General features: G+C 43.8%; 1 protein-coding gene across 1 annotated transcript in view; it reads left to right on the top strand.

The window, feature by feature from the left end:
• Nucleotides 1-564: 564 nt before the first annotated feature.
• The window catches only part of FMN2 (formin 2), a gene marked incomplete at both ends in the record, with an annotated part of 319,676 nt that continues 299,287 nt past the window's right edge, over nucleotides 565-20,953 (top strand). The window contains one exon of the mRNA XM_082631007.1: nucleotides 565-1,897. Coding sequence (XP_082487133.1) covers nucleotides 565-1,897 — 1,333 coding nt within the window. The remainder of the gene's footprint in view (nucleotides 1,898-20,953) is intronic.

Consider the following 20,953-nt stretch of genomic DNA (forward strand, 5'->3'; position numbering starts at 1 on the left):
ATCAGTTATTGAAGAAGAGACCGATCCATTCGACCAGTATTTATTAAAGAGCCATGCTTCTGCAGGCAGGTTGGAGGGGGTAGTGTATGTGGCCTTGAGATTACCGCATCTCTAAACTGGAATGTGGCTTTCCTTTTTCCCCTTTAAATTTTTTCTTTTTTTTGTTCAGCGTGGATCTTCCAGCTGCCAAGCCCTTCAGCAGGGACCAGGCATTGGATTCCCGTGGCGGATACTGAGGTCCTCAGACTCAGAGGCGCTCCTGGCGCTTCAGCGGTAGGGGGCGGGGCTGAAGGCCCGGGGGCGGGAGGGGGCGGGGCTGAAAGCGGACAGGGGCGGGGCCTTGTGCGTTCCGCGCGGCCATTGGCGGCGCTGCGTGAGCGCGTTCGGCCCCGCGCGGGCGGGCGCAGCCGCGGCGCGTTCTGCGAAGCGCGGCAGGTGCGCAGCCGGCCTCCTTTTTTTCAGCAGCTCGCTCGCCGCCCGAATCCTCGGGATCCCAGCGCGGCCGGGTCGAGGAGCTGGCATGGCCTGAGCGCCCGCGGCGACGGCGGCGGCGGCGGCAGCAGCATGGGGAACCAGGACGCGAAGCCGAAGAGGAGTGCGGGCGATGCCCCGCACGGAGGCGGCGGCGGCGGCAGCGAGGACGCCGCCGGGCCCCGCGAGGCCGAGGGCACAAAGAAGGCGGGCGGGGGCAAGAAGGCGCCGGGCCGGCACGGCAAGGGGGGCGGCGGTGGGGAGCCGGGCAGGAAGAAGAGCCGGTCGGATCCCAGGGCCTCGGTCTTTTCCAACCTGCGCATCCGGAAGACCCTGTCCAAGGGCAGAGGTGCTGGCGGCTCCCGTGAGGATGTGCTGGACCCCCAGGCCCTGCAGGCCGGCGAGCTGGACAGCGCCCACTCCCTGGTCACCAAAACCCCGGACCTCAGCCTCTCGGCCGACGAGACGGGCCTGTCCGATACGGAGTGTGCCGACCCTTCCGAGGTGACGCGGCCCCGGGGTCCTGGCTCCGCCGGGGTCGGGGGCCCGGCGGTGGCCGAGGATTCGGAGACTGCGGCGGGGGTGCAGGATGGACAAAGGACCAGCTCGGGCTCAGACACAGACCTCTACAGCTTTCACTCGGCCGCGGAGCAGGAGGACTTGCTTTCGGACATCCAGCAGGCGATCCGTCTCCAGCAGATGCAGCAGCAGCTGCTGCAGTCCCCGAGCCCCGAGTCGGCCCCGGCGTCGCCCCCCTCCGCCGTCCCCCCGCCCGGGGCCCTGCCGGGCCTGGACCGACCCCCGCCGGGCCCAGGCGCCGAGGCGGCAACGTCCGCGCGCCCCGACCGGCCCCCGGCTGCAGACCAGCCCGCGGCCGCTGTCTTGCCGTCTCCCGGGTCGGCTCCCGGGGAGCGAGGGGCCGCGGACACGGACGAGGAAGGCGAGGAGGACGCTTTCGAGGACGCGCCCCGAGACTCTCCGGGGGCGGAGTGGGGCCCGGCGGCGGGAGAGGCCCCGCGCAGGCCGGGGGCGACGCGCGAGGAGGGCGCGCCGAGGCCCAGCGTCCCCGCGGCCGCCTCCCCGCCCCGCAGCCCGGCGCGCAGCCCGCGCTGCTCCCGGGCTCGCCCGCTCCTGGCGCCCTGCTACGTCAGGACCACCACCCGGCAGCTCAGCTCGCCCGGGCCCTCCCCGGCCCCGTCCCCCAGCCACAGCCCCCGGGTCCAGAGGAGGCCGGAGTCCTCCCTGGACCGGGGGTCCGGAGCCGCTGCGGCCCCCGCCGCCGCTGCCGCAGCCCCGGCCAGGAAGCCCCGCGCGGGCCGCAGCCGCTCGGCCGACTGGACCGCGGAGCTGGGCCGCGCGCCCGGGGCGGGGGTCTCGGCGCACCTGGCGCAGCGTGGGGCCGGCGGTCTTCAGGACGTGTTCGCAGGTGAGCGCCGGACTCGGGGTCCAGGGCGCCTGCCCCTCGGAGACGTTTCCGTTTGTACACAGGGTCTTAAAGGGAACAGCTTAGGCGCCTCTGTCCTAAGGCATCTGGAGCAAGGGCCGCTCTGTCCACTTCTCCAAAATATCCCGGGTCACGCCAGGCAGATCGGCTCCTTTTTTGGCACCGTTTGCAAAGCCATCATTCTCTTTCCTTTCTCCTCCCACAGCATTAAAAATAACGAGATTGTTCACGGTCCTCTGACACATCATCTATTCTAGGACTCCTCTGAGGTACACGCCCATGTGCACGCATGTGACACGTAGTTTCTCTCTCAGCGATCGGCGTGGACGCCGTAGTGAACTTAGGTGGTCACTCCTGGTTGCTGACGCAACCAAATCTGATGCATGCTTTCAGGAAATTAATGCATAGTGATCTAGAATATTAGGCATCATTTACATTTGGTTTCATGGCCCAGCTGGAGACAGTGATGGTGAGCAGGCCAAAAGCACCAGGGATGCTACTACTGGTACCTTTCCAGCGTCCGTATGGACTTGGCAAAGCCGGCTGAACGGTCGGCTCACGGCGGAAAATGTGGAACAGTGCGATGAGTTTATCCTTGCGTAGGTCCCACGCCTTTCCTTAAGTGCCCGCTGGTAGAGTGTCAGCTTGTTTCATGTTTACTAACTTCTCTTAATTTTTAAATGAAATAATTGAGTGTAAGAATTTAAGGAGCAGGGGAAAATGAGAATTTATGCAAGTCCCGGTAGGTAGTGATAAGTATTTGAATGATTAAAAATTTCAAATGTAATTTGAAAAGCTTAAAATCTTAGGTTCTGTGGCTTTAATAAATAGGTTATCTATGAAACGGTAGATGATGTTTCTCCAGAGCATGGATGCTTGTTAGTTAGCTAAATGCTGTTCATGTTTGGTACTTACTTGCATTGGCCACATTTTAAATTTCATCCATGGGCTATCTTTTATTTTACGTTTAAAGATTCTTACACTTCAGAGTAGCCTCTCTGATTCATTTTACATGCTTGCTGTCCCTCTTTTACTTCTCCCTTCCCGATATCGTGTAGGTTAAGTTAAAGGAATGTTTATAGTCTAATATCCGTTAGATAAATTGTAAATAAAACAAAACAAAACAAAAAAGAAACATAAAATCGTCCAAAAGACTGATTTTGAAGGAAGAGGATCGGAAAGTTCTTTAGTTAACTTTTGTGAATTTAATGTTGTTGAGAAATTCAGTATTTCCTCCTTATCTAGGTAACACTCATTTTGTATATTATTTTTCTAGAAATGAAAGTATCACCAAAATTAAGATGATCATTCATTAATATTAATGGTTGTTCTGCTTTAGAATTTCAAGTATATTCATTTCCTTCATTTAACAAATACATATATCTGTGTATACCGGGCAGCCATGTTATGCCGGGCAGTGTGTTAGATGCTAGATGATATAAAGATCATTAAATCATGTCTCTGCCTTTCCAAGGCTCACTGACGAGTGCACATAGAGATGTAGTACTCTGGGTGCGTCAAGTGTGCAGTGACTTACCTCCTGGCAAGGGATGAGGAGACAGGAATTCATAGGAGGATTGGTCAGAGTCCTGAAGATCGTGGGACCCTAAATAGGTTGAAGTTTTGTTTCCATTAAGGAAAAAAAGAAAGAAAAGCGTATTCTTGGAGCTAGCATTTCATTTAAATTTGCTAAGTATTTCCAAACTTGAAATTTGGGACTCTTACAGGATTCCTGTTCAAGAGGTACCTGGGTTTTTTTGTTGACATCTCCAAGCAGGATTTCTTACTGTGCAGAGTTAGTTGCTTTAATATGGGCATCACCCACTTTATTTATTTATTTATATATATATTTTTATTGAAGTACAGTTGATTTTCAATGTTATGTTAATTTCTGCTGTACAGCAATGTGACTCAGTTATACACATATATACATTCTTTATTTTTAGTATTCTTTTCCATTATGGTTTATCACAGGATATTGAATAGAGCTCCCTGTGCTATACAGTAGGACCTTGTTATTTATCCATTTTATTTGTAATAGCTTACATCTGCTAACCCCAACCTCCCACTCCATCCCTCCCCCAACACCCTCCCCCATGGCAACCAGAGAACCATGTTCTCTATGTCTGTGAGTCTTTCTGTTTTGTAGGTAAGTTCATTTGTGTCATATTTTAGATTCCACACATAAGTGATACATATGAGGCATCCCCTACTTTATATGTGGTGCTTGGATATAGTTGGTCAGTGACCAGTGGATATTTGTGTTGCAGTTTCTATATATTTATCTCACTCACTTTCTTAAAAAAAAAAAAAAAAAAAAGGTAGGTTTAACCAAATGTTGTAACTGGTGGGCAAATGGAGGTAAACAAAGAGATGAGAGTTTTCCAAGGTCACACTGTGACCTTCAGAGGCTGAGCCAAAAATAGGAGCTGAGTCTACTGATTTGAGTCTGACTGTTCTTGCTTATTCCTCAGTTTTGGATGTTCAACACTGTAAAACTTCATATGGAGTAAAAACTTTAAAAAATATTATAGAATTTAAGGCCTTCACTTATGAGATTTCCAAATTTCTATTATTAATAAGGTGAATTCCTTTCATTGTTGAACGTGTGGCCTTCTTGGGCTGGATGCAGGGTGATTGCTGGTCAGAGTGAAGCAGGTTTTCTCCAGGCATCTCTCATGGAAGCTTTCCTGCGGTGGTCGAGTGAATCCAGGGTGACACAGGCCTCTGTTCCTCAGGTGTTGTCTGCTTTCTTGTCATTTGGCTTTACATTTGGTTCTTTACCGTCCTCTCCTATTTTATGGGTGTCTTGGAAATTGCTAGAGCCCTGGGGAGCCCTAGCATTGTCCTCAGGGAAGTTGTTTTCTGGCCTTAATTTGCATGTCTTTGGATCAATTAATTGCCAGCTGCCTTTGAAGCAGGTGATAGTTATATCTCTAAGCTTCCATGGACAGCTTTTATTTTTAAACCATAGAATGGGGGTTGTCAGCTCTGCAGGAAGGAACAGATGTTTTTCGCTTTTTACTGCCTTCCAAATGTAGGGAGAAAATTCGAGTGAAAAGAGATCTCCATGGCACATGTTTGTGTTTCTTTAGCAGATATAATAACATTTACCAATAATGGGGACCAAGACTTTATCTTGTTTTAGCTATTAAGGAGCTGATGATGTTTTAGGCCACTGCACTGAAATTTCACAGTTCATTTGCTTGAAAAAACATCTTTGTCAGTGTTTAGTGCAAAAATTGCTATGAAATTTAAGAGATTTCTTTGCACATGCTTTCCTTACAGCAGAAGCTTTTGAATAGAATTTTTCAGTTAATTAAAGTGTAGATGTGTGAAATGTTAAATTTGTGATGCTGATTCACTTTTGATAGAAATCTTTCCAAAGTCAATTATGTGCTTATCCTTCTTTTTCTTAAACACATGGCCTAAATGGTTCATCTGTTTTAACTGGCTTAATGTCATCTTTAGACCCATCATGTTGCATCCCGTGAAAACACTGCTGTTGCCCTCAACTGCTGTTGAAGTGTAATAGGCTGGTGACTCCAGTTGGCTGTTGCTGAGGTTTTGTATCTGTGTGGTTTTCTTGACTTTTTCCTTCCCGTCAGCTATTGATTCTTAGAGCTGTCTTTGGTCTCTTCTCCACCCTCACCCCCATTAATTCTAATTTGATTTTTGTGATCAATTTGTTATTGGTTTATGAATCCTGTGATTATGATGTTAGCTATATTTATTGCACTTCTACTAAATGCCAGGCTCTGTGTTGGTGCATTACATAATTATTTCAAATCCTTACAATAGTCTTGAGGTATAGCTATTTATCCTCGTTTTCCCAGTGAGCGAACCATGGTCAGGCAGGTGAAGTAACCTGCCTCGGGGCATTAAGCAGCCAATGGCCCATCTAGGATCTGTACTTAGAAAACCAAATCTGTTGTTAATGTGAATAAAATAAAATGAAGTGTGTCAGTGAGCTTTTGGAGCACTAGCTAGTCAATAAAGGGCGTGGGCTTTAAAATTTAGATTGCATGACTCTCATTTTGGCTTTTCTAAAGGTTATCTTGATTTTTATATCAAAATAGAAAGAAGACCCTCTCTAGGAGTACAGACTTTCTCATGCTGCTTGTGAAGTTATTAGACTGAACTTTTTAGAGTCTGGAGCAGTCTTATATCCAGCAGTAGCATCTGACAGAGTGTAGACGTCCAGTTATTGACCAATAAATGAGTGAGGGTCAGAAATCACCCCTGTTGTGTGAAATGCATCAGTGTTACTATGACAGGAAAGGGGATTACAAGAATGCCGTCTTGGGCTTCCCTGGTGGCGCAGTGGTTGAGAGTCCACCTGCCAATGCAGGAGACATGGGTTCGTGCCCTGGTCTGGGAGGATCCCACATGCCGCGGAGCAGCTAGGCCCGTGAGCCGTGGCCACTGAGCCTGTGCGTCCCGGAGCCTGTGCCCCGCAATGGGAGAGGCCACAACAGTGAGAGGCCTGCGTACTGCAAAAAAAAAAAAAAAAAAAAAAAAAAAAGAATGCCGTGTTTTCCCCTGTGTCTTGCGTTACTGGGCTTCATGTATTTGAATCAGATTTGGCAGCATAAGCTGGGACTCGGAGCACTGTTCTCAACTCATTTTAGTTTGGTCTAAAACATCCTTTCTCATGGTTTCTGTAAGGCTGTGGTTTGGATTGAAGTCATTTACCCCACTGGCCTGGCTTTTCATGCATTTAGGCATTTGGATACAAGCCATGTGTACATGAACTTGAGCAGGTGCATTTAGAGCAGTGTTTCCTCCTGATTCCATTAAAAAGGTGCTGAGCACACACCTTGGGTGATGCAGCAGTGGTTCCTCTAACTACTGGTATTCCAGATATATCTGCATCCTAGCTGGCTGTTCAGTTAGGTGACTCTTAAGTAATTTTTTCTCATATGTATGAAGGTGGAGGAATTGTTTCAAGTTAATAATATTACGATTAAATAGTGTATGTAAAGCCCCTACAACTCTGCCTGGTACATAGAAGGCACACAGTTGGTGCTATTTACTTATCTGTCCTGATTTATTGCCTTAATGGACTACATTGTTCAAAGTGGTCCAAACCAAATTTGTCACATCAAAACAAAACAACTCTGAAATTGTGTATAAACACTGGGAAGGATGTAATCCGATGCTAGTTGAAAATTAATATTTCTAGTCAATAGGGGTTTTTTTTTGGCAAATTGTTTATGCATCAGTTTTTTTCTTTTCTTGCATTTTCTATGATTGTAAGCCTTTTTGTCACTTTATCAGAAATTGTAGTTTTCTTGGGGGTTTGGATAAGGAAAGCATATGATGGAGGATGACTGTGTGATTAGGGGGAGGTGGTCATGTTTAAAGGGGTGTGGGGTAGAGGAGGCGCAGTATTTACCCGCCTGGCTTTGCAGCTTCACCTCCCATGGTTTCCTTCAGAAACCCTCTACTTTAGTCAAGTTAATCTGCTTACTGTTCTATGAACATGCATTTCATTCCCCTGACTTTGTGCCTTTGTCTAACAGTTTTCACTCTCCTGTAACACAATTTGTCTCTCTTGACTTAGCATCTGAAAAGGCTGATTGAATTCCCATTTCCTCTTTTGTATCTTTCCCAGCTGGACCTGACTGGTGGTCATCTCTGCATCTCTGTGCTTACTGTCTATATCATATCATGTATACTTCTTGGATTTGGGGATTCTTTAGGTCTTCCTTCTCACTTCCTTCTGCTTTTCCTTTCTCCTTGCCTGCTCACCTGATTCTGTCCATTCATCACCCACTCCTGTCTATCCTCTGCGAGTACCTACTCCGCGCCCACTGTGTGCCAGTCAGTAAGGTGGACACTGAGCACACTGAGACCTTTATGAAACTTGTTCACCATTTTCTCCAAACAGGGGAGTTGATTATCTATTGTAACTAAAACTAGTTGAATTTAAGTTGGAAAGTTACTAACATTTTTGGGTGGTGGAAATTAATTATTTTCATTGAGGTATGATTGACTCAGTGGTGAAAGTAGAGTGATACCTTGGTAGAATTTGTGTTGAGAGAACATCTATTCTGATTTTTGTGGATTGATTTTAACATAGCAATGATAATGCAGTAATCTAAGCTTCCAAATATAAATTTTGTTGGTAATGAAAGAAGAGGAAAATTTCATTATTCCCTTCATTCCTGCTTTTGCATTATAAGTAACAACCTGATGTTAATGAAATTTAGAATTAAGGGACCATTAGGAAGAAACAAATATGTACTGCCTTGTGACTTGATAGTTTTGGATATGATTTGAGTGATTGAAAACTTTCTGAGGCTTTATAAATATTAAATATATAAATACATGGAAAATAAAACTTCTAGTCAATTTGAAATGGTAGTTAGTAAATCGAGGTATTGTAACATCAGAATGATAAGAACAAAAGATAACAGTTATTGGATGCTTAGAAGAGGATGCTGACCATGCCAGAGAAGTGTTGTCTTTTGATACCTGCTCCACTGTGGGAGAGAGAGAGGGAAACCTTTGTATCTTCGTCCCCTTCAAGGATGTACCTGGAGGCGTTGATTGGGTGGGAAAATTACTGCCATTCCTCTGTGCACTGTACCTTGGACCCACTGGAGCTTTTAGTATCTGTTATGCCAGAGCTGCAATGGGCCCAAAATAGTCCTTTTTATTTTCAGGGAGAATAGAATAATTTCTTGAGAAAATTAAGGCTTTGTTGTGTTTTAAAATTATGCTTAAAAATGCTTAAACCCTACTCCTTCTTGTTTCTTTTTATTAAAAAAAATTTTATTATTAGTAGTATTTTTTTTGGCCATGCTGCACAGCTTGCGGGATGTTAGTTTCCTGGCCAGGGATGGAACGCGGGCCCACAGCAGTGAAAGCCCCGTGTTGTGACCATTGGACCACAAGGGAATTCCCTGGGTCTCTTTTTATACTTCAGGCAGAAGGGTCTCGGTGCTATTGGCCGAAATGTTCATTCGGTTTTTTCTATAAGATGGCTCTGGTAGCACTTAGTTGTCTCTAACTTCATTCGAAACCATTTTGTTAGATTGTATGTGACAGCTGTCATAGCAGCGTGCATTTAAAAAAGTTATCAAAATTGGTGAATTTTTGTGTAGCCATCTTAATATTGAAAATGAAAGAAAAAACAACATTTTTGGCATATTATGCTTTATTATTTCAAGAAAGGTAAAAATGCAATGGAAACACAAAAAAGGATTTGTGCAGTGTATGGAGAAGGTGCTGTGACTGATGGAACGTGTCGAAAGTGGTTTGCAAAGTTTGGTGCTGGAGATTTCTCACTGGATGATGCTCCACGGTTGGGTAGACCAGTTGAACTTGATAGCGATCAAATCAAGACATTAATTGAGAACAATCAACGTTATACCATGTGGGAGATAGCTGACATCCTCAGAATATCCAAATCGAGCGTTAAAAATCATTTGCACCAGCTTGGTTATGTTAATCGCTTTGATGTTTGGGTTCCACAGAAGTTAAGTGGGAAAAAAATCCTTCTTGACCGTATTTCCGCATGTGATTCTCTACTTAAACATAATGAAAACGTGCTGTTTTTAAAACAAATTGTGATGGGCAATGAAAAGTGGATGCTGTACAACAATGTGGAACGGAAGAGATCATGGGGCAAGCGAAATGAACCACCAACAACCACACCAAAGGCCAGTCTTCATCCAAAGAAGGCGATGTTGTGTAAATGGTGGGATTGGAAGGGAGTCCTTTATTATGAGCTACTTCTGAACGCCGAACGATTAATTCCAACTAGTACTGCTCCCAATTAGACCAACTGAAAGCAGCGCTCGACGAAAAGCTTCCGGAATTTGAACAGAAAACGTGTAATCTTCCATCAGGATAATGCAAGACAACATGTTTCTTTGATGACCAGGCAAAAACTGTTACAGTTTGGCTGGGAAGTTCTGATTCATCTGCTATATTCACAGACACTGCACCTTCAGATTTCCATTTATTTCTTTAACAAGAATTCTTTACAAAATTCTCTTAAGGGAAAAAATTTCAATTCCTTGGAAGACTGTAAAAGGCACCTGGAACGGTTCTTTGCTCAAAAAGAGAAAAAGTTTTGGGAAGGTGGAATTATGAAGTTGCCAGAAAAATGGCAGAAGGTAGTGGAACAAAAAGGTGAATACATTGTTCAATAAAGTTCTTGGTGAAAGTGAAAAATGTGTCTTTTATTTTTACTTAAACACCGAAGGCACTTTTTGGCCAACCCATGATCTAGTGCACATGCGTGGAGAAGAATTCTGTGTCATTTAAATTGTGGCTTTATACACACAGAGCAGCACTGCAGCAGGAGTGCAGGCTGAGAAGTCTTTCCTTCGGCCTCCCTTTTTAAGTATCCTACTGGTTTCCTGTAAAACGTGGCGATAATTTCTTACCTCCTCTTAGTGTCCTGGTTTCCCAGGTTGTAAAAGTGAGTGTAATCCTGGTGGGAAGCTGCTTCCTCCAAGTCTTATCCATCCCAGCAGTTCTATAGGAATGATGGTTCCAGGAGTTATTCTTTTCTCCAGATAATGATACTTTGCATATTTAGAACTTTACTGTTAGAGTGGAAGAAAATCCCTATGTAGGAGGATCCACTTTTACTGTGGAGTAAAGATGCTCTGGGCATCAGTACTAGCTGGTGGTAAGACCTTGGTGGTTTTGATCAGTTGTTAATTGATGCTAAAAGGGATTTGGGTTGGTTGGAAAGCTGTTATCTGATGTGCACTTGGGACCTTGTGTTTTTGTACACCAGGGTAGTGACTGCGGGTATGATGGGTGGTGGACCTGTTTTATGGAATCTACAGAAGGGAAGGCTGTGTTGTTCAATGTTATGACCCAAGGATTTAGAGTGTATGGAGTCTAAATACACTCCAAATTCTAATAGTGACACCACATCCATTGAGGAAATCCTTAGATTCATTATCTAAGGACAAAAAGAGTCTCCGATTCTTGAATGGGCTATAGGCTTTGCATTTTTCCTCTTAGTTTAAACTTCTCAGTAAAAGTAGTAGTACTAATTCTTATAAATTATTTCAGTATACTTTAATATATTGGTTTTGTCCTCAATTTTCCATACTATTTTATACGCTTACTTAAATAACTTATGAGTGCATGGTATTTCATTTAGAAGTTTGCGTTGACATGAAATTTTCTGAAGAGATAAGACAGATAAAAGGTTTTGAGAGCTTTTAGGTATTTTACTTTTTTTAAAAAAAGTTTTATCGGCCTTAAAGTAGTGCAGCTTGTTCAAGCTCATTAAGAAGCAAATAGGCTAGAAAGGAACTATTTCAGGATTCCAAATAGATGCATTTGAATACTCTGTGGAAAGTTTTGGAAGCCATGAGTCTCTTCATTATTTTATTTTTATTTTTATTTTTTTTTTTGCGGTACCCGGGCCTCTCACTGTTGTGGCCTCTCCCGTTGCGGAGCACAGGCTCCAGACGCGCAGGCTCAGCGGCCATGGCTCACGGGCCCAGCCGCTCCGCGGCATGTGGGATCTTCCCGGACCGGGGCACGAACCCGTGTCCCCTGCATCGGCAGTCGGACCCTCAACCACTGCGCCACCAGGGAAGCCCCTCTCTTCATTATTAACATACAAGTCTTATCTTTGAAAAGAGTAATAAAAACAATGGGGTAACAATAGAGATGGTTTTTGCAAACATGTACTTGTAGATAATTTCCCCCACCCAGCATGTTTCAAAGCTGTAGACCAGCACTTGCTGCTTGGAGGAGTGAGGGATGTGGTTTCTCCTTGGGAGGTATTACATTTTGCAGCTACCCAGGATGTTCAGCAATTATTTCTCACTATCCTTGCTGTGCTATTTTGGTTAAACGGCTTTGAGGGTGTAAAATGTTTGGATAGTATCCTGGCAGTTTACTTCAGGATATAGGGTTTGATGTGTCTTTATTTTGTTCTTGGAAAAATTAAAAATGTGTTGACTCTGTTGGATCCAATATATTGTTGGTGGGTGAATAAGGCTGAGTAAGAACTGCAGTGATTTAGGTGGAGAGACATTTGTCTCTGGGCTGAAAATGTGATGTAAGTGAAGGGGTGATTCTGGAAGCCTTTTACCTCTGACTTGGATGATTTCTCTAAGGAGCCTCACTTGACTCTAAATTAACAGATCATTTTCACTACCATCTGCTTCGGGATAATAAAAGCTGAGCATGTGACCTCCTGGCTTCATCACCGCCTAGATCCAGTGGACGACTGTCTGCACCTCTGGCCCCCTCCCTTCTGCATCACGCTCGTCCTACTGAGCTGTCACAGGTCTAGGAGGGCCACTGTGTCTAATGGGTCACTGTACCTACTCTTTCCCTCCTTCTAAATACCTGCCTCCTGGAATTCCCAACCGAGGCTTGGCTGCCCAGCCTTGCCACACTCCTTGGTTTTCTCACCCTTCTCATACTTGAACTTGACCTCAATTAGTCCTTCCATTTTCTCTATTCTTAAATTTCTCTTTGATAAGTCTTCTAATTTGTATTCCCATTGCCTCTACGTTTCCTGGAAAAGATTATCCAACATTGAGATTCTAAAGGTTCTCCCTGTCTTCAGTCTGGCTCTTTTCCAGTAATTCTCTACAAGGCAAGAGAGTCCACTATTTAAAATACAAAGATGAACTGGCCGGTCCCAGAGTAGAAACATTTCAGTGGTTCCCTCTTGCCCTGAGACTAAAGTTCATATGCACTACACATATATATAAAAATACAACATATTATGTATAAATGATTACATATTATATATATACTTAACAATTTTTAAAATTTTTATTTATTTAACCATTTTTTAATCGAACTATAGTTGATTTACAGTGTTGTGTTAGTTTCAGGTGTACAGCAAAGTGATTCAGTCATATATATGTTTTCTTTTTCAGATTATTTTCCATTATAGTTTATTACAAGATACTGAATATAGTTCCCTGTGCTATACAGTAGGTCTTTGTTTATCTATTTTATATATCATAGTATGCATGTGTTAATCTCAAACTCCTAATTTACCCCTCCCCGTGCTATCACCTTTGGTAACCATAAGTTTGTTTTCTATGTCTGTGAGTCTATTTCTGTTTTGGAAATAAGTTCATTTGTATCATTTTTTTTAGATTCCACATATAAGTGTTATCGTATGATATTTGTCTTTCTCTGTACTTTACTTAGTTTAATCTCTAGATCCATTCCTATTGCTGCATGGCATTATTTCATTCTTTTTAATGGTTGAGTAACATTCCATTGTGTATATGTACCGCATCTTCTTTATCCATTCATCTGTCAGTGGACACTTAGGTTGCTTCCATGTCTTGGCTGTTGTAAATAGTGCTGCTGTGAACATTGGGGTGCATGTATCCTTTCAAACCACGGTTTTCTTGGGCTGTATGCCCAGGAGTGGGATTGCTGGATCATATGGTAGTTGTATTTTTAGTTTTTTGGGGAACCTCCACAGTGGTTTTCCATAGTGGCTGCACAATTTACATTCCCATTACCAGTGGAGGAGGATTCCCTTTCCTCCACACCCTCTTATATACACACTTTTGTATATTATTATTTACTGTGCTGCAGTTTTTCTCCCCTTGCCTAGTCTCTGTCCCTCCCCTGTCTTGAATGTTCCGAGTCCTTTTTCAGGTAGCTTGTGCTCTCCCTAGTAGTTCTAGGTCTTACTGACACTCTCTCCCTGGTCTTCAGGACAGAAATGCGCGTTTATTGGTACCCTGAGGGCGTTGTTAGTCCATGCAGAACTCTTCACGTTGTCCTTGGATTTATTTTCTGTATTTTCACTTCCTATTCTGACCTCCCTCATGGATGCAGGGAACTGCTTTTATGTGTTTGATTGATATCCTTAAAATTGTATGTATTTTGTAAAGTGTGTAGTATTTTTGTGTGTATTTAATTTTCTGTTATACAAACAGTCTGAATTGTAGACTTCATTCTTTTGCTTTTTTTTTTTTTTTTTAAACTCAGGAGCCTTTGGGAAAAAAATGTACAGATTTTTCCTGGTGAATGTTTATCAGGTGGGTTGTTTCTTACTGCTTTATTTTGTTACAAAGAGTGAGAGTTCCTCTGGGTCGTCCAGCCCCAGGGACACTGTTCATATCTGTCGTATGTGAGTCTTGACCCTGGAGGTGTGTATTGTGACCACGGATGGTCCTTACCTTTGATTTCCGCATCCGCCAGGGTAGACATCTAGATGCCACCACAGACAGCACTGTGATTAGTATTCCCACACGGGTCCTGTGTGAGAACTTCTCTGGAATATATATTCAGGAGTGAGATTGCTAGGTCAAAAAAATGAAAATTTACTTAATTTGTCTGGGTACTGCCAGTTTAGTTTTTTAAATGTTTCTCCCAGTTTATACTCGCTAGCACAGCAAATCAGCATTTATCTGATTTTTGAATTTTTACTAATCCAGTGAGAAAGTGGTATGTCATTGTTTTACTTTTTACTTTGTATTTATCTGCTGGCTAATGCCTTTGAGAAAAACTGTGTGTTTTTAGCTGTTTGGGTTTACCCTTCTGTGAATTGCCTGTTCATATCTTTGTACCTTTTCTATAGGGTTTCCTGATTTTTCTTGTTTGGTCACAGAGGTTCTCTGTATATTCCAGATGCGACTCTATTACCAGTGTTTAGGATGTAATGGAGCATTGCTAAACCCCCTTCTGGTCTTCTTTTATAAGCTCTTGTAAAAGTGATGTTTCGGGCTTCCCTGGTGGCGCAGTGGTTGAGAGTCCGCCTGCCGATGCAGGGGACACGGGTTCGTGCCCCGGTCTGGGAAGATCCCACATGCCGTCTGGGAAGATCCCACATGCCGTCTGGGAAGATCCCACATGCCGCGGAGCGGCTGGGCCTGTGAGCCATGGCTGCTGAGCCTGCGCGTCCGGAGCCTGTGCTTCGCAACGGGAGAGGCCACAACAATGAGAGGCCCACATACCGCAAAAAAAAAAAAAAAAAAAAAGTGATGTTTCTCAGAGTCCCTTGTGGGTTGTGTTTAAGATGTGGTTTAGGTTGGATGAATTCGTGCCACGTCTGGAAGACCTTGACAAGGCCCAGGATTGACCTCTGCTGTTTGCTCTTCCAAGCCAAGCAGAGGCCTGGTGTCCAGGCACCAGTTCCCACAGGCCCTGGTGTGGCCCCGGCGGGCACAGCCCAGTTCTGGGCTGGCAGCAGGGGTGTCCCAGCTGGGAGACCTCCTGACCTGGGACCCAGGCCTTAGATCAGAGAAGAGTGGCCACTGTTTTGGTGGCCTGGTTCTCAGTCAAGGCTCGGTGAGTGGTCTCTACTTTGTCTTCAGCCCTTCCAAGACTCTGTAAGACAAGGAATACCCTGCCGTGAATCTCTTGCTATTTAAACTATTTGGAGTGGATTCAGTTCTATGTAATTGTTGAAATTTTGACATATAGAATCAATTTTTTTAAAATAAATTTATTGGGCTTCCCTGGTGGCGCAGTGATTGAGAGTCCACCTGCCGATGCAGGGGACACGGGTTCGTGCCCCAGTCCGGGAAGATCCCACATGCCGCGGAGCAGCTGGGCCCGTGAGCCATGGCCACTGAGCCTGCTCGTCCAGAGCCTGTGCTCTGCAACGGGAGAGGCCACAACAGTGAGAGGCCCGTGTACTGCAAAAAAAAAAAAAAAAAAAAAAAATTTTATCTCATTTATTTATTTTTGGCTGCATTGGGTGTTCGTTGCTATGCGCGGGCTTTTCATTGTCATAGAGTCTCTTGTTGCGGAGCATGGGCTCTAGGTGCGTGGGCTTCCGTAGTTGTGCACACAGGCTGGAGAGCGCAGGCTCAGTAGTTGTGGCACACGGGCTTAGTTGCTCCGTGGCATGTGGGATCTTCCCGGACCAGGGATCGAACCCATGTCTCCTGCATTGGCAGGCGGATTCTTAACCACTGTGCCACCAGGGAAGCCCTAGAATCAATTTTTGATGTTATAAATATCTTCCCCTAGCATTGCATCCCTCTTTAAAATTTGTTGTGTCCTTTGCTGAACAGAAGTACTTAATCTTGACATAATCAGATCTATTTTTCATCTGTGGTTTGTGCTATTTTCTTCTCATTTAAGAAATCCTTTCTTAGGCCGAGGTCACCAACATTCTCTCCTCCCCAGCATTCTATAGTGTTATCGATTCACCATCTACATTTAAACATCTGCTCTGCCCAGAGTCCTCTTGAGCGTGTGGTGTGACACACATGGCAAAGCAGAGTTTTCAACATCGTCTGCTAAACAGTTTTTACTCATGGATGCTTAATGCCGTCTTTATATCATTCCCATACCCTGTCTGAGGGTCTGTTCTCTTCCTTGCATGGGTGTTTTTCTGTCTTCAGTGGGTACCAGACAGCTCTCATAAATGTGCTTTGCAGTATGTCTCATTACCTGGAGGAGAAGTGTCCCCTTTTTCAAAGTTTGAACATTATCAGGACTTAGCCGTTGATGGGCTTATAGTTGTTTATATAAATTTAAATTAAGTGGTTGAGGTTTTTAAAAAGTCCTGATGGTGTTCAATTTATTAAATTTGTAGTTTATATTGAGGACTATTGTCATTTTAATAATGTCATCCAAGACTGTGGAAGACCTCTTCATTTATGCAGATCATGTTTTATGTCCTTTTAATAGAGTTTTGGACTTTTTTTATGGAGGGTTTGTGTTTTCTTTGCTGAGCTAGTTTCTGGGTGCTTCATATGTTTCATTGCTAATGGGAACGGTATTTTACTTTTGAATTGTTTTTAGTTATTGTTGGGGTAAAGAAATGTTTTCATTGTCTTTCAGTTGTAAGTATTATGGGATCTCGCTTACGAATATTTTTTAAACCTAAAGGTTAATTAGTCATATCTGTGGTTTATAGCTACGATTCTAACACTAACTCTGATGTGTGGGGTTTTTCCCCACATCACCAAGCAGTTCTCTGGGACACCAGCTGGGTGCCCTACAATTCAACTCAATTCTGACAACACTGCTTACTTGGAGATGGTGTCAGGTCCCTCAGACTAAGGGCTCAGTCCTACAAGGCTGCCCACTCTTCAGATGCCAGTCACAGGTCCAGGTTGTCACCTGGGCTCTGACTGAGCAGCTTATAGGTTCCAGCAGCCCCTTCCTTGGGTTTAATTAATTCTCTACAGCAGCTTATAGAACTCAGAGAAGCATTTCACTCTCCAGATTACCAGTTTATTATAAAAGGATAAAACTCAGGAGGAGTCAGATGGAAGAGATGCACAGGGCAAGGTATGGGGAAAGGGAACGGAGAACCTCGGTGCCGCTCTCCCTGAATCTCCACCCGTTCGCTGACCCAGAAGTTCTCTGAACCCTGTCCCCTTGGGTTTTTATGGAGGCTTATTTACACAGGCTTGATTGATTAAATCATTGGACATTGGTGATTGAATCAGCCTCCAGCTCTGCTCCCCTTTCCTCCCTGGAGGTCAGAGGTGGGACTGAAGGTTCCAACACTAATGACAGGGTTGGTTCCCCTGACAACCAGCCCCCATCCTTAGGTGCCTCCAAAAGTCACTGCATTAACATAAACTCAGTGTACTTGAAAGGGGCTGTTATGAATATCAATACACCTTTTTTGCTCCAATCATTTAGGAAAGTCCAAGGGTTTTATTTTTTTTGTCCTTTATTTTTTTTTTTTAGAGCTAGAAGACATTTTCTATTTTTTATTAACTTTAATTTTCATGAATAAAAGCAGTTTCCTGTCTTGCCCCTTCTGATCCTTTGATTACTCCCCTTTCAACAGAGGCAACCATTCACAATTTGTGTAGCAGTTTTCTTTGGCATTTGCCTAATTATTTCTAAAATATCTCCATTTTAGATTTCCAACTCCCCATCACGATAGATGGGGTTTTAGTTTTCTCACATCTACCTCTCTTATTACCTCCTGAGTTCCCAATTGCGTAACAGAGATCACAGATTTTTATAAAATAAAAAGTTAATATTTAGATTCTTAGGACTATGCAAATAGTAGTCACTGCAAAGTCATATCGTGTACTATGTCCAAATGTCCTTTCTTATATCATGCTTTCTATTTCCTGGAGTTAACAATTATTATTTTTTCATTTTCCTACTTTTCTAGGAGAATTTTTCAGATGCTTCAAAATTTTTGACTTAAATCTATCTTTAATATTCCCTATAAACTCTAAGAGATAAATTTATTTTTTCCCCTGGAGGCCGCATTTCCAGAGGACTCAGGCCCCCTGCTCCAATCTACATTGGTTGTTCTCAATCTTGCTGATCACCTATCATTCCTGGACTTCCTTTCACATCCTCTGTTTCCCCTGGACCCCTGTAAGTTTCTCTTTTTTTGGTTTTCTCCCTGTTTGCTGAAGTATATCCTCTAGGACCTTAACTAGAGAAGGTGAATACACCGTGCAAATATTTGAGCCCTTTTATATCTAAAAATGTCTTTATTTCACCTTCATAACTACTGGAAATTTGGATGTCTAATTATAGGCTAGAAATCATTCTAAGCTCAGATAGTTCTAAAGTAAATTTTATTCATGTATAGTTTATATACAACAACATGCACCATTTTCAGTGTACAGTTTAATAAATTTGGAAAATGTATAAACCCATACATAATCTTCCACCTCAATCAGAAAACAGAATATTTCTATCACCTCCAAAAGTTCCCTCAAGCTCCTTGGCTGTCAGTCTTCCCTACTTTACCCCACCACTGGCAACCAATGATGCTGACTTTTTTCACTCATCATATTTTTGAGGAAATGCCAAGGGTTTTAGAAGCTCTGTGCCAGAAATTAGACAAAGACCAAATACATATTTCTTATTATAAATCACAATATCGCAATAGTCATGGGATTTTAAAGGCAGTCCTTTTATCTTTGTTTACAGCAAAATAATTGAAACAATCATAGAACATAGTGTACATTGTGTAGATTGTTTTGAAATTACTGTGACTCTTTGGGCTTACATATTATCAGTCTTTGTGAATCTGTGCTCTTTTGGGGAAGGTATAATCCTAAAATCCAGAAACATTAATCTAATTTAGTAGGTTGTGTTTCACACTCAACATTAATAAAAATGTCTAATTAAAAAAAATACTTCAAAAACGTCATTTAAACCACTGTAAATTTTATCCAAACAGAAACCCCCACATTCCTTGGTTTCCACTACCTGCTTCTGCTGGTTTGCCTCCTTCGTTTCGGGCTGGCTTTTGTTACCTTCTCCTGGTCCTCTTCTTGCCCCCGGACCCTTGCTAAGTACATGCTGCTTCCCCTGGGCTTCAGTCCATCTGAACATTTCATCTTCAGGAACCCTTTCCCTGAATGTGGATGACTGCACGGTTCAGGTCTCTCTGAGAATTTCAGACGCAGATTTCCTGTTGCCTTGAAAAAATTTTGACATGGGCTGTGGGAGGCGGTCCACGCTGAGCTTCTCTGTCCTCCAAAGCCACCCTGCTCCCTTGTTCATTGCCTGCCTGGTGGGTGGTAACAGCATCTGCGCAGCCATCTACCTAGTCTCCTCAGCCAGAAGTCTGGGAGGTGTAAAGTTAGCAAGTTCCTCACATTTCCTCCTCAGACTCTCCAGTCACTAGCCCCTGTTAAAATATACCTCCAAAATTAAAAAAAAAACAAAAAACCTCATCCCCGTCTTTCCAGGAGAGTTCTTAATGCTCTTCTCAGAATTATTCTATGGCTCTTCATTGACCAGGACAGATTTTAAGCCTGAGATTGATGTTGAAGAAGAAGATCGAACATGTCTGGGACGGAGGAGCTAGATTTGCTAACACTGTGTGTGATTCGCTCAGCATCAGGGAGGCGTCCCTCAAAGAGGGTCCATCTTTGGAACCGCTGGTCTTGGGTGGGGCGATTTCACTATTTACTGGAGATGTTCAGAGGCTGGTTGAAGATCTACTGATGTGACCACAACCCTGGAGAGACTGAACTTGACCACTGACTTTCCTTCCAGCTACAAGAGTCAGTGATGTTTGACTTCAAAAGCTTAGAGCAGCTGCGATGGTCTGTGTGTCTCGTTCCTTTTATTTGGGGCTGCTTTAAATATGTAAAAAAGTCTTCAGCCAGAGGTATTTTCAAGCTGCCATTTATTAGACTCACTTTTACGGATTTAACATAATAGACTGAAATTAATTTTTAAAGCATTTTTCCTTTTGACATTTCCATATTTTTTTCCTTTGAAGTTTGATTTGTTTCATGATCTTTGAAGAAATTACCAGAGAAATCTATAATCTAACATAGGTCCTGAAAAGGGGTTGGTTGTCACTGTCACATATGTCCCATGATATTACTTGGGTGATTTTATTAGATTCATTTGATTAAATTTCTCAGCTTGTTCTTGTCATATTTCAGTCCTTGATCAACTGAAGTTGCCTAGTTTCTTTTTTCTCTTCCCCCCCCCCCCCGAAAAACCTTGATGGATGCCAAAACTGAGCATTAAATTTATATCAATTTGAGTAGACTGTGCAGCGACTGTCGTCAGAGTTCTCTACACCGAGTCACTTTTGAATGCTCTGTCTCTGTGTGATGTTTTACTGTAGTTGAAGCTGAGCATATTTTTTACTGCTATTCTCCATACTCTCAGTGTCAGGTAACCAAGATGCATCACACATGAGTCCCAGGTCACCACACAGAGCAGTCAACTTCTTCAAAACGGATGTGAAGACGCATTACAGGCACTTACTGTTAAGGACTCAGATAGACCATCAGCAAATCTGTACCCAGTCTGTAGAGTTTTATAAAGTTTAAAATATCTTGTCTCCCTTCCTTCCTGGAGTTCAGAGCCTGAGGACGGGCGTCTTCCTGTGAGAGCGTCTAGACCAGCCCTGGCTGTGGGCTTGGTGGGCTCTGAGCCTGGGGTGCAGGGAGCTTGCGCCCGTATGCGGAGCCCTTGGTGAGCTGTGGTGTCGTCTCTGGGGGTGGGCCCAGATGGGTCCTTGCACCTCCTGTGACACGTCCAGCCATTTGACCACATGCCGGCCTTCTTTCCTCGAGAAAGTTCTAGATGTTAATACTCCTGAGACCCCTTCAGTCACTGTGAAACTTGTAGCCTTGTGGATCTGGCACTAGT

Source organism: Mesoplodon mirus, assembly GCF_964341445.2.
Source record: "Mesoplodon mirus genome assembly, chromosome: 2".
In the NCBI taxonomy this organism is placed as follows: domain Eukaryota; kingdom Metazoa; phylum Chordata; class Mammalia; order Artiodactyla; family Ziphiidae; genus Mesoplodon; species Mesoplodon mirus.